General features: G+C 40.9%; 2 protein-coding genes across 2 annotated transcripts in view; both read right to left on the reverse strand.

Moving 5' to 3' along the window:
• The window catches only part of LOC138625311 (potassium/sodium hyperpolarization-activated cyclic nucleotide-gated channel 2-like), a 34114-nt gene extending 31906 nt beyond the window's left edge, over positions 1–2208 (reverse strand). The window contains exon 1 of the mRNA XM_069706142.1: positions 1024–2208. Coding sequence (XP_069562243.1) covers positions 1024–2201 — 1178 coding nt within the window. The 5' untranslated portion in view covers positions 2202–2208. The remainder of the gene's footprint in view (positions 1–1023) is intronic.
• A 3012-nt stretch (positions 2209–5220) lies between these two features.
• Positions 5221–13486, reverse strand: LOC138625312 (E3 ubiquitin-protein ligase RNF126-like). Its single transcript, XM_069706143.1, has 9 exons — positions 13385–13486; positions 9970–10028; positions 9817–9877; positions 9487–9725; positions 9016–9084; positions 8870–8939; positions 8324–8417; positions 7135–7250; positions 5221–6354 (listed from the first exon to the last, which is right to left on the reverse strand). The coding sequence occupies exons 1-9, from the start codon at positions 13457–13459 to the stop codon at positions 6202–6204; spliced, it is 936 nt and encodes a 311-aa protein (XP_069562244.1). The 5' UTR covers positions 13460–13486; the 3' UTR covers positions 5221–6201.
• Positions 13487–13799: the final 313 nt, after the last annotated feature.

Below are 13799 nucleotides of genomic sequence, written 5' to 3' on the forward strand. Positions count from 1 at the left end.
AGGGGGATTTAAAGGTAGCGCTCAACCGCGCGAGCCGACTCCAAATGAGATGGAAGCTGTCCACTCCCTGTGGTGCTGAAACCAGCCGGTCCAGCCGAGAGCAAAACCTACAGATTGTCTGACCCCAATACAATTCAGCGCCTGATACGTGTCGAATAAAAAGCTTAGAGGCTAGCCTTAGTCAAGAGGAGCCCTCTTGGCATGTTCATTTCCCTAAACATTTTAATGAAAAAAATAGCTGCTGGATGTTCAGACTGGGTTAATAGTGCTTTAGCCGCGATAAACAGACCGGATCAATCATTTAAATGCAGATTCCGGGGAGTCGTCAGGCGGATATGTCTCCAGTGAGCGTGCTTGAGGTTTTCGCACACTTGGCTCAAGGTGACATTCCATTACTGAGTGCATCGCACACACACATACACACACACACACACACACACACACACACACACACACACACACACACACACACACACACACACACACACACACACACACACACACACACACATAGCCTACATCCTGTCAGCGCGGCTCTTGTCGCAGAGCATATTCTACAACAATTATTATCCCAATCCTCAAAAATAATCGCATTTTAAATGCAGCCGAATTAGCGTCGGAGCACTCTCCTCTTTGTTAAATGTGAGCCTACTGCTACGAAAAGTCGAGATGTATTAGCAGGCCTGGCTTGTTGAGCATCTCCGATATGCTACTGTACAGACGGGGATAGGAATGTTTACAACCTTGAAAGGGCACCGTTCGCTAAAGTCAATTTGCCTGACAACAGGTTGTTTGCGGGATTAATGGCAGCTCGTTGCAAGGCATCGATTTATACAGATCCAATCATAGGGGATAGAATGACTAACCAGGGGCCAGTAGCCCTGAACAATAACCATGTATGTGTTCCCGAGAAGTCACAGTGGTTAGGCTGCTTACTATAAAGTAAGTTGTAGATGACAATGAGGACCCTCACGGGCCCCTCATGACTTCCAACGTGCAGCCAATGGCAGCCCCAGCTCTTACCTGAAATCGCTGTAAGGGTGGATAATCCAATTTCCAGCTGATTTTACCCGCTCCTGCTCTCTCTCCACTGCTTTTTGACTACCATACATGCGTAAGGAGAATTTGTTAACTCCAGGCTGCAGCATACTACTAAACTGCCGCTGCATGAAGCTGGCTTGGCTGCCCCGAGGTTCCGCATCCTCGGCGGGAACAATTGCCGGTCCATCCTCCGGCTTCTGGAAAGTGACAGAGTTCCTTGGCTGCTGGTTGTGAGTCTGAGTCGGACCGTGCAGCGAGGACGAGGCTTTCCGGCTTGGTGCGTTAGAGAAGGACACCTTGGAGTCCTTTTTCTCAGGTATACCGCTGGACACGGGGGTGGCGCCGGGGTTTGCACTGTCTCCTCCGTGCCCCCCGGTCAAGGACCCGCCTGGTGTGATCGAGCCGTCCATGCTGGCGGTGGTAGAGTTACAGGCTCCTCGCTTGATGCTCCCCCCGTCGTCGCCTCTCCCCGGCCCCCCTGTCTGCTTCTCCTGCTTGGAGATGATTGAGCGCAGGCTCCCGGTACCCGAGTCCCTCCTGCATTCTCCGTTTTTGTTGCATTTCATGCTGGAAATTGGAGCAAGACCGTTGCAACCATTACCCGCTGTCGCGTTTAAAACCTCTACCGCGACCGTTGATTCCGATGCCTCCGCCCCAGATGCTCTGCTCGTCTCGCCGCGCTGGGCAGCATCGCCCGGACAGGGTGTCTCAGTGGCTCTTGAGGCAGCAGTGGGCCGTGGGGCGGCAGGAGCGTCCTCTGTGTGCGTAAGGTAGGGCTCCTTGCTGGAGTTTCTCCTGGAAGCCGAGGACGCGGCTCCCCCTCCTGGCGTAAAGTTCTTCATCCTGATACTGCCGCCGCCTCCTCCTCCACCACCTCCGCCACTGCCGCTCCCCCCGGCTCGGCGCAACCGCGGATGCTGAAACTTGGATTCCTCTTCTCCGTCCTCCGTCTCGTCCATCACGACGTTGTTGGTCACGCCGGGCTGCTTACTGCTTTGTGCGCCGAGAGAACCGGAGTCCAGGCAGTTCTGTGCGCTGGTGCTATTTGTGCGTTTGGATGCGACAGCCTTAGGTGCGCTGATGCGGCTGCATCCACTGCTGCCCACCGCCTTCTTTTTCATGGTGGCAGCAGACGCCGGCGGAACCTCATTCCTGTCCATGACATTGAGCACATCAAATTTTGCCTCCAATTATCTTTGGAGAAAGCCAATCAGAGCTAGAGGGGGGATGGAAAGGAGAAAAGGGAGAGGGAGAGAGAAAGGAGAGGGAGGGGTGGACGTGACTTATTTGCAAACTACTGCATTTATATTTCCACTAGTCATTGTGTCAAAGATGCTCAAGCGTCAAAGTAATTGAGCCGTTTGACTGCGTCAATTAACGTCATTAAATTAGTGGCTTTTGCTGCTTTTTATTCAGTTTAAGTTGCAGCCGAGGCCTCTCAGTCACGACCTAAAGCTTGAATTAGGCATTCTTCTGTAGATACATGCAAATAGTCACATGAGCATTCGGCTATACTAATATCAAAAGTTCTCTTGTCAGGTGTTAATGAAAACTCAGATGCAGTCATGTGTTTTGTAAGGCGTTTTGACAATGACGTTCTCCCCTAATCAATGTTACCCATAGTTGGTGTTTAGCGCCTTCTAGTGGCCATAACGAGGGAGCACAGATAGTTAAAAGACAAATTGTTCAGTATTTTCTGATTTAGACACAATTTCAAAATGGCACAAGGTCAGACGGCAAAGGATCCATGGTGTAGGCCCATTTCTCTACAAAAAAAAGGGCACGTTCCCTGAAAATTGCCTGATTGGGTGCTTTCACGACCCTGAGAGGACATACTGAACGTCACAAGGTACATTGTTGTATAGGCACTATTGAAAATTTCATTGAAATTGGTTCTGGTTGGTTAGAGGTAGAGCTGAAATGAATACATATGGTCAGTATGTATGGGCACAGTATAATTTTGGGGCATTCAAAATATAATGTAAAATCCAAGCAACAAATATTTATTGTTTTGGTGCTGTCCATTGTATGCCACTCGTCTTACATGTTCCGTGTTATGACAATAAGAAATCCTCAGGAGGAACCAATTGGCTATTCCTGTCGTCTTTCAGCAGTTGACCCACAAACCAAAAATGATTTAACATTCAGCAGCAGAGTCAGCAACTGCATAATCTGTGCAGTGACAAGGGTCAACAAGTGCAGCAGAGGTATTTATGTATTGCAGACACTGACTGTGTTGTGAGTTCACCTGCAGAGTGTGAGCATAACAACAGCTGGTTCCACATTGTGCAGTAGTGAATGCATTTCCATTAGCGTCATCAGGAATCACACATCAGTCTAAATGGATACCTTTACCAATGTCACAGCTATGGAGCTAAACAGCATAACCTCTACACATTTAGGCCATGATAATTGAGCGCTCCGTCACCAGAGAAGAGATAAAGTATTAAGCCTGTTTTCCTTGATCTACTTTTGACTGAGTCTAATTTTGGTCACATGTATAAAAAAAAATTAAAAAGTTGTAATGCCTAACAGCAACAGTTCATACTTGTAATACCAAAATATAACCAATGCCAATCAACAGATTTTCAGTGCAACATCTCTGCTTTCTAAAATTTTCAGAATCTTCTTACCTTTTTACATCAGTGTTGGGAAGTCATAATCTCTATGTCCCTCTACTCCTATTCTGTCTCCGTCATCCCGCCTTTGCTTCATGAGTCAAAACTATGCATTTGCACCACGGTCGAGTTTATTTTCCTGGGAGGCCGATGCAGCGGTGTGACACTTTGAAATGCTTGTCAACAAACTGAAGACCAAAAAGACAGCAAAACATTCAAGACGGTGTAAAACAAACTCTCGACAAGTAGTGTGAATGGCTCAGAAACATGTGACTGTACTACACAGGAGCAGAAACAACCTCCTAATGTGATTTATCCATTAATCAAAATCTAGTGCGTTAACTTATATAGGGAAGATTAAGTGATGACCTCATTGGTGTGAAGCGAAAGACAAACAAATGTCCTAAAAACAAATGAGGAAAGAAAACAAGCAATAACATAATACAGATATTTCTCAGAGCTTCTGTTCTGTCACAAAACTCAACTTACCAGCTTTATATATCTTTAGTGGGTGGCAACACTTCGTCTGTTTCATTCACAGCCTTGAGAGATTCAGCAATATAAATTTAATTTGTTATTCCTATTTATTTAAGCATAAAAACCTCACAGGTTGCGGCAGTGACTCAGTCACCACCTGCTTGTTAATTATTGCTAAACATTGCTCACTAAATGTCTGACAAACATATCTTTGTTACATGTTCGCTGAAATGCGAGAAAGGCATGCTGCCTACTTTCAGTGAAGACTTTTGAATGATTCTATCAACATTAATTTGAGTATTATCAACACCACAGCCACAAATGAAAAGTAAGGAATCATGCAAATCATATAAACAGACTGCAAATGACTCATTATAGTCAATGTAAATTTGTTTTCCTGTTTTCTATATTTTTTATTGCACTCAGACATTTTAATGACATGGAAATGTTGTTCTTTTTTTGTCCCTCAGTTTGAGCTCTTCAGTTTGTCTTCATGGGCTTCAAGTTTGTACTATTTACAAGGAGTGAAATACTTGTATTTTATCTGTGTACTTTCTTTAGTTCACTTGGACATCAACTTTTTTTTGTACTGTTGATCAGTTTCAATGAAGCAACATTAAAAATAGATTGATTTGATGCTGTAAAACAATGAAACTTGGCAGAGACAGTTAAAAACCTCACTAAATGACAGGTAAAAAGGCTTTAAGAAGTCTACAAGGAAACCTTTCATCCAAACCATTCCAACCTCACAGGGTGAGACTGTAAAAAATACAGTTAACATGTTGACGATCTATTGATATTAAAACAAACACGCACACAAGACGCAATCCTGGGAGAAAAGCATTTAGATAAATATTTTGTTTACCTTGTCTCTTCAGCATTTACTTTGAAGTTTGGCAAGTAATTGATTACTCCTGATGACATCACAAGGCCACACTGATTAAAAAGAACTGGGGTTTGAACAGTAATGAACCATTATTAAGTGTATATCTTAATGGGGCCTTTATCATATCATAGCTCATATGTTGCTCTTCGCATCACCTGGCTGCTTTGAAACTACACATCATCAGCAGAAACCATGAAATCTGTTTGTTCTAGCACTTTATTGAGACTGTACAAAAATGCAGTAAATAAAATAAAATAATAATACACTTGTTTTGAGAAACACATTTGGCCAGTTCCATAGAGGTAAGAAGATCCCATGCCCTTTTTTTTATTATTTTTTTTATTTTTGTATCCTTTTTTCCTTTTAAATGGCAAAAAAAAAAGAAAAAAAAAAGATTTGGGCAAGGGTTCAATAAACACACAGGCTTGTGTACATTTTTACTGGAGGAATAAAAATGTTGTCCACTTCTAAGCTGTAATGATCTTTACCTTGTCAAGGTAGTCCAAATACACCAAATCAAGTTCTACTAAAACAAGTACCTAATATTCAATACAAAAACTTGAAAAGAATCGTGCTCGATTTTGTTCAGTAGTTTATCCGGATTCACATTCTCAACATCTGAAATTTGTGCAAAATGAAAGTGCAAATAAATAAAAATCAGATGCATACTTGCAGGTTTAGTTGTATCCATTAGCTGTACAGTGGCTGACAGTTCAAAATGAATTCTCTATCTACACATCTATGGATTCTGTATCACCACAGGCAACATTAAAACAAAAAAACAAAAACAAAATAAGAGCATTTTGTGTTTTTAATATAAAATGTGTCCCAGCCTCATGGCAAGGACATGTTTCCATCAAAAAGCAGTCCATTCTGGTTCAAACTCTGTTCTAACTCTGGTCACAATCCAGATTTTTTAAAAATATATATTTAACATTCTTTCTGGATCCTGCTTCCACTCACCTCCTCATACACGCCGTAACAATAGCAGCAGGAGCTGGACCCAGTGTCCGTTCAGCACAGGGGAAGGAATGATGAGTGAAAGTTTTCAATAGATTCAGAGTTCACCTCATCTCATCATCCCCTTGAAGTGAGACAGAAAATTGTCCCAGCTGCAGAGAGGAGCTGCTGGGTCTCAGTAGGGTGCGATATTTTCAGGTGTGAGGTGGTGGTGAAAATCTATGAGCTGCTGGCAGCATTTTCATTGCTAGGCGAGCTCGGAGAGGAAGAGGAGGAGGAGGAAGGAGAAAAGTTCATTCCCGATAACCCCGGTGGGTCTGTGGCTGTGTTCTGCCCGCTAAGACTCTTCCTGCACACAGGACACGTATCATGCTGTGACAAAGGAAGATCAACGAGTTATCAATCTGATCACCATCAATACATCAACATATTTACACTGCCGCTGATCTGAACAGTTGATCTTATTAAATTCTGTGTAACACACATGACCTGATCAACTTTTTCTCTGTCCCCATCTGAATAATTCAATACCAAGTGTGTTCCAATACAAACAGAATATGCAGCATGTGATGCGTTAGTTTTCATCACACTGCACTGTGCACACTTTTGCACGTGGTGGTTTCTCGTCGGGCTTGAAGTTATGCTTTTATGTAGTTCAAACCAATAAGCGTCCTAGAAGGACCTACTGGCAGCTACGGGAGGGGTTTGTGTGACGTTAGCGAGAAGCAACTGTTTGTTTGAAAACAACAACGACCTGATTGGTTGAAATCAGCCTGTGACAAGACAGTGATAGACAGATGGGTCATCCAATCAACTGCAGAGTATTTTTCTTTCAAGGTGCCTGCCCTTTTCCAGTCACGTTGTGTAACAAACCATCTAATACGTCGTGTTATCACTGTATACCATCAATACTAAACTAAAATTGCTGACAGTCATTTTGCAGTTTACTTTTTTGCACCGTAGTTTATAGTCTGGAAGAGCTTCAATGTTTTAAGAAAGAAGAGCGGGTTATGATAAACAAATAATCCAAAAATTGTATCTGCCTTCATATAGCTACACACCATGATGTAAGCTGATCAGTTAAATACCCAAATCAATGTCTGACATCAATCTTGCGGTTCTGTTAAAGAGATCTATATTACATATACATACCTGTTCCAGCCATGGTACTATACATTCATTGTGAAACAAATGATTGCATGGTAGTTGCCTAACACTCTCTCCAACACTGTAGTCTTCTTTGCACACAGGACACTCTAAACCAGCACCTGCACAAACAGAAAAAGACACACCATATGTCTATATGTGTAAGAGATCCAGGATCACACACATCAGCTGCACGGAAAACTGTGATCACACCACCTCTGTTTATTTGAGTTGAACCACTGCTGTGCAGTGTACAGTTAAATTCACTACACCACGATTCAAAGCTGAGTATGTAAAAATAAAAGTCAAACAGGAAAATGTTAAGATCATTTTCAGAAGCTGTTTTTTCACGATATAGAAAATGTGTAACCGAATTTGGTGAAAGGTCTAATTGGTTTCATTCTTTAGGCTGTGTGCATAGTTGAGCATGTTGTAGGGAGACATGGAGCCACTACAAAGAACAACACTGATCAGAAGAAGAATATCTTATTTTCTGTTCAGTTAGATGACTCAAAAAAGTAATGGAGTTGCTTCTAGCGCAGGCTAGGTGACATGCAGTAGGCGTGTTTCCATCCATGTGTTGCACGTGTCAAGAACATTTTCAATTTGCACATTTAAAAAAAAAACTAAGTGATAGTGTGGAAAATTTCCCTAAAAATCTCCAAAATATTACGAAACAAGTCTTTCACGCGTGAGGGAGGTGGAAAAGTTTATGTAATTTTAAATTCTACTGAAATTTAAATGATGTCTAACTGAAACATATTCAGCGAATAAATTTGAATTCATGACAGTTTACATAAATCTTACAACTCCACAAGAGAAACAAACTCTTCCGACAGCACATGGCTGTAATAATAGTTGTTTAAAACTCTCCATTTTTATTGTACAGTGTGCTCTTCGTCATGATTTCCTTCATTTGAGGTTTGACTGGTGCTCTTTTAAGCTGAATTTTCTCATTGCGCCCTCTACTTCTATAGAAATCTAATGGCACCTGACTGTAGCATTAGCTGCTTAGCTCCATGAAACAACTCCTTATATTTAAATTAGAGTAGTGGATGGAAACAAACTGAAATTTGCAGTTTCTTTTGCTGAATTTCAGAAAATTCAATGAAGATTTGTGATATATTTGGATGGAAACCCAATTGGTGAGTAAACTGACTATAAATTTGGATTAGAGATTGAGAAGTGGACTTACTGACATGTTCTTCTGTGATAGAAATGGTGGGTAAACTCTTTATCCTTTCTCTGTCTGCAGGAGGAGGCCCTGTGTTTTCAAACTGGTTTAATAACTACAAGTGGAAAAGAGCAGAATTACTTGTAATCATATAATCTGCATGAGAACAAGTCTATTCAGTAAAGGACAACTGTAAAGTATCCTCTTCTAATTTCAAACCAAACTATATACTATTTGATGAAAAAATTATTCTCAATGCTTAATTTGCCAGGTACAAAGTTACATTGTGGTAAAAACAATCATTTGTTTAGAGTGTTTTATACACTGGATTAAGAAAAAAAAAGACGACATCCTTAAAATGTCAAAACCCTTTCAAGGCTGTGGAGCCTGGTATCATTACACTGCCATAAAATAAATTTCAATATCATAAATATATTACAAATGATTAATTACGTTATTAGAAATTGCAATTTTCCTGGAACTCTGTTGAAAAGCTCTCAGGACATCGCAGTTCTCAATAATATAGTTTTATCTTCACTGCCAGGTAAAAGAAAAACATTTTTATACCTGTGTAATAATAGCATCAAGTCCATTTGCCCCCCAGGCATAATCCATTGGATTGGAATGTAACATACCCCTGCGACAAAAGAAGGTAGTATGTCAACACCACACAGTAGACAACATTTTAATGAGCCACAGATTCTTTTACTTACCATGGTCCCATGCCCATATTTGGCATGGCAGTAGGTGCTATGATTCCATTTACTAGCTGCTGGATTATTCTGTATTAAAAAAAACAAAAAAACAAAGCACTATTTTTAACAAGCATTTGTTAAATCAAAGTGAGGAATTGAAATTGACTGCTTTCCTTACTGGCACAAACAGAAAATGTCTGAACAAATCTATAATTTTATGATTGCATATAATTGGTAACATTATAAATTTGTGGGCTTTATAAGAATAGCTGGTATTCCGTTTTAAAAGAATATTTTATGGAATGACAGAGCATTTTGATATTATACATTTGGTTTCGATGTATCAAACCATATTACCTTATCATATTTTCAGCTGGAGATAATATTGTTTAAGTGTTTTTAACCTTAAGATACAGATGAGGCATATAATACTCGCATGTACTGTAAGAAGCTGCATTGTTGTCCCACACACTGCTGAAAATATCTCACCCCTCTAATGTGGGAACTCCTTCGTGGCGCATACCCTGTCGTCGAGGAACATGTCGAGCCCGGGGTTGCCGTGCACTGTATCGTTGCCGTGATGCCATTTCCCTTTCTCTCCTATTTTCTGTCTCTCGGTTGTCCTCTGTGGGAAACCGCATTCGAAGGTCAAAGTTTTCATCAAAGATCCCAAGAGCGATTGGACCATACCCAGAGGGAAATGTGAACAAATGTTGGTGATCCGTGTTCTAGTAGAAAAAACAGAGGCAATGTCAAAACATGACGCAGGCAGGGTGCAAAACTATTTTCCTGAACCAGCTGATTTAAAGACTCACTGACCTCGAAGGCTGAGCGATTCGGATCAGCGGAAAAGGATGTGGATGCAGACCCATTTTCAGTGCTGCATGAACACAGAGTGAAATCCTAAGACTATAAAATCCACTTCAACATAAAATTATTCAAATTGATCAGTCACACAACAACCGCCCTTACCTTCTCTCCTCAGGCAACTCCTCAATAAAACCAGATTCACAGCGTGGACATGTGTAGTCCTACAGCAAAAAATAAACATGAATATATTTTATGTATGCATCATACCTGACATACACACATTTGTTTATTTGACACACCTAACAAACAGCTACAACTGATGTACAGTGGTGTGAAAAAGTGTTTGCCCCCTTCCTGATTTCCAATTTTTTTGCATGTCTGTCACACTTAAATGTTTCAGATCATCAAACAAATTTAAATATTAGTCAAAGATAACACAAGTAAACACAAAATGCCGTTTTTAAATGAAGGTTTTTATTATTAAGGGAGAAAAAAAATCCAAACCCACATGGCCCTGTGTGAAAAAGTGTTTGCCCCCTAAACCTAATAACTGGTTGGGCCACCCTTAGCAGCAACAACCGCAATCAAGCATTTGCGATAACTTGCAATGAGTCTTTTACAGCTGTGGAGGAATGTTGGCCCACTCATCTTTGCAGAGTTGTTGTAATTCAGCCATATTGGAGGGTTTTCCAGCATGAACCGCCTTTTTAAGGTCATGCCACAGCATCTCAATAGGATTCAGGTCAGGACTTTGACGAGGCCACTCCAAAGTCTTCATTTTGTTTTTCTTCAGCCATTCAGAGGTGGACTTGCTGGTGTGTTTTGGATCATTGTCCTGCTGCAGAACCCAAGTTGGCTTCAGCTTGAGGTCACGAACAGATGGCCGGACATTGTCCTTCAGGATCTTTTGGTAGACAGTAGAATTCATGGTTCCATTTATCACAGCAAGTCTTCCAGGTCCTGAAGCAGCAAAACAGCCCCAAACCATCACACTACCACCACCATATTTTACTGTTGGTATGATGTTCTTTTTCTGAAATGCGGTGTTACTTTTACGCCAGATGTAATGGGACACACACCTTCCAAAAAGTTCAACTTTTGTCTCGTCAGTCCACAGAGTATTTTCCCAAAAGTCTTGGGGATCATCAAGATGTTTTCTGGCAAAAATGAGACGAGCCTTAATGTTCTTTTTGCTCAGCGGTGGTTTTCGTCTTGGAACTCTGTCATGCAGCCATTTCTGCCGAGTCTCTTTCTTCTGGTGGAGTCATGAACACTGACCTTAACTGAGGCAAGTGAGGCCTGCAGTTCTTTGGATGTTGTTGTGGGGTCTTTTGTGACCTCTCGGATGAGTCGTCGCTGCGCTCTTGGGGTAATTTTGGTCGGCCGGCCACTCCTGGGAAGGTTCACCACTGTTCCATGTTTTCTCCATTTGTGGATAATGGCTCTCACTGTGGTTCGCTGGAGTCCCAAAGCTTTAGAAATGGCTTTATAACCTTTTCCAGACTAATAGATCTCAATTACTTTCTTTCTCATTTGTTCCTGAATTTCTTTGGATCTCGGCATGATGTCTATCTTTTGAGGATCTTTTGGTCTACTTCACTTTGTCAGGCAGGTCCTATTGAAGTGATTTCTTGATTGAGAACAGGTGTGGCAGTAATCAGGCCTGGGTGTGGCTGGAGGAATTGAACTCGGGTGTGATAAACCAGTTAAGTTATGTTTTAACAGGAGGGGGCAAACACTTTTTCACACAGGGCCATGTGGGTTTGGATTTTTTTTTTTCTCCCTTAATAATAAAAACCTTCATTTAAAAACTGCATTTTGTGTTTACGTGTGTTATCTTTTATATAACATAAAATATTTAAATTTGTTTGATGATCTGAAACATTTAAGTGTGACAGACATGCAAAAAAATTGGAAATCAGGAAAGGGGCAAACACTTTTTCACACCACTGTATATAGAAAACATTAGTTGAACAGCCCAGACTAAAATCCTGTAGTGATGAGGGTTTAGTTTGTATTAGATATTTGTTGATTAAACTTTTTGGTTATTTTGATGGCTGCTGAATTGTGTTATGTTATAATGAGAGTGTTTATAAATTATGGGAGCACCAGTGATAGAAGAAGTATTCAGATACTTTACTAAAATAAAAGTATACAGCAATGTAAAAATACTCCATTACAAGTAAAAGTCCTGCATGAAAAATCCTACTTGAGTACACGTATGCAAGTATTAGTAGCATATTCTAGTTAAAGTATTCAAGTAAAAGTACTGATTGGGTCCGTCTGACTGATAAATTACTATATGGGACATCATTAGCTTCTTAATAACCAAAGCATCGGTGTATAAGCAGCATGTTGCCGTTATAGCTGCTGCAGGTGGAGCTAGTTTGAACTACTTTATATACAATTAGATATTCAGGGAAATCTGATAAATCTGAGGGGTCATGAGATGATTAATGGGGGAGGAAAAAATACATACACAAATCTGGTTTCAGTTTCTGGACTTTTTCTCTAATATTTGATTTTTAATGATATTGGATCATTTTAACATTAATTGAAATGAAACCATGAGACGTTTAGATGGGGGGGGGGGAGTATTTGGTGGAGCTGTCAAGAACTCAAGACATTTGAAATGTGACACAAACTACACACTGGTTTTTGTGAGACATCAGAAGACAAACAGGTTGGAAATCACTGGTTGTGTTATAAAATAGTGTTATATTATCTATTGTGTCAAATCTTCACCTGAAGATTAACGTAAGCTACCAACTAAATGTAGTGGAGTACATTGAAGTACAATATGTCCTTCTGAAATGGGGTGGAGTGGAAGTATAAAGTAGAATCAAATGGAGGTACTGGAGTACAGTGCAGGTACCTCAAAATAGTTTTTAGTACTGGAGTGAATGTACTTAGTTACTTTTCACCACTGGTGATCACTTCCAGTTAGTGAATATAATTTTCCTGACTGTGCTATGTCACACAGCTAAGCGGCTGCCTGACTATAAAGTAAACTGTTACTGTAACATTCAAGAAGTTTCCTATGAAAAGCTTGACAACAGGCTGGGTTGTTGTTGTTGTTGTTGTTTTTTTTCCACAGAGCAATGTCGACAGAGACTGGTTTTAAAATAGTGAAACTGTGCAAGTAATTATTGTGTTACATCCACAGTAAGCTAACGGCAAGCCTGAAGAGAAATAGATGTGGGGTTTTAATTTTAGCTGAGAAAATCATTCAATATGAGCCACCTGCTCAAAAGTGAGCCTTCATCTTCGCCTTCAATCTCAGCCAGATAGCCAGCTTCTTAAACGGCACCACTGTTAGACGTGACAGGCTTTTAAGACGGGTATAATTGAAATTGCATCCCAAAACAACAACAACAATAACATAATACCGTGAATGTACCCGCCAACTTTAATGACTGACATTGGACTGCCACTCCGCCGTTGCCTGGAGCTAACCAAACTAGCACTGCTAAACAGCAGTCGATGTGACTCCAACACGCACAAATATAACCCGTACGAGCCCAAAATATATGTTCTCATTCTGCATGCAAGACAATGTTGACACCTGGGTCCTTACCGGTAAACGCGGACTGATCTCTGCTGAACACCGGTGACAAAAAAACCGGCCGGGCCGTGGGGGAGCTTCAGCCATTTCTAAGCAGGACGGCAGTTCGTACCGTCCGGACGGATAGCACCGAGGGACAATCAACCCGGAGCGCAAACGGAAACACGCGAGCGCACGTTTGCCATTCTCACAAGAGAACTTCCGGTTTAATATTTACTTGCAAATAAAAGCGAGGGATTGTAGAAAATAAAACAAAAGTAAACCAAACAAACAGCCATCACGCATCTTTTGTATTGATTTAAATTTTCAAAGCTTTGAACATTAGTTTGAAAATGCAGTTCTCAAGAGGGTTCGATATATTCCAGAGTATGTGGTACACCAGCAATTAGTTTCTTTAGTTTGAAGTTTAAGTTTGGTTAAAACTGTC

Source organism: Brachyistius frenatus, unplaced genomic scaffold, assembly GCF_029030835.1.
Source record: "Brachyistius frenatus isolate BFR_SWC_R1_liver_20210118 unplaced genomic scaffold, ASM2903083v1 Contig_61, whole genome shotgun sequence".
In the NCBI taxonomy this organism is placed as follows: Eukaryota; Metazoa; Chordata; class Actinopteri; family Embiotocidae; genus Brachyistius; species Brachyistius frenatus.

What these genes read in the sequence shown, in the direction of transcription:
- LOC138625312 (XM_069706143.1), bottom strand. Translation starts at nt 13,459, where the DNA reads ATGGCTGAAGCTCCCCCACGGCCCGGCCGGTTTTTTTGTCACCGGTGT. An exon ending in CGAATCGCTCAGCCTTCGAG is followed by an intron (nt 9,726 to 9,816) that starts GTCAGTGAGTCT and finishes TTTTTCTACTAG; the next exon opens with AACACGGATCACCAACATTT. An exon ending in TAGTACCATGGCTGGAACAG is followed by an intron (nt 6,355 to 7,134) that starts GTATGTATATGT and finishes CCTTTGTCACAG; the next exon opens with CATGATACGTGTCCTGTGTG.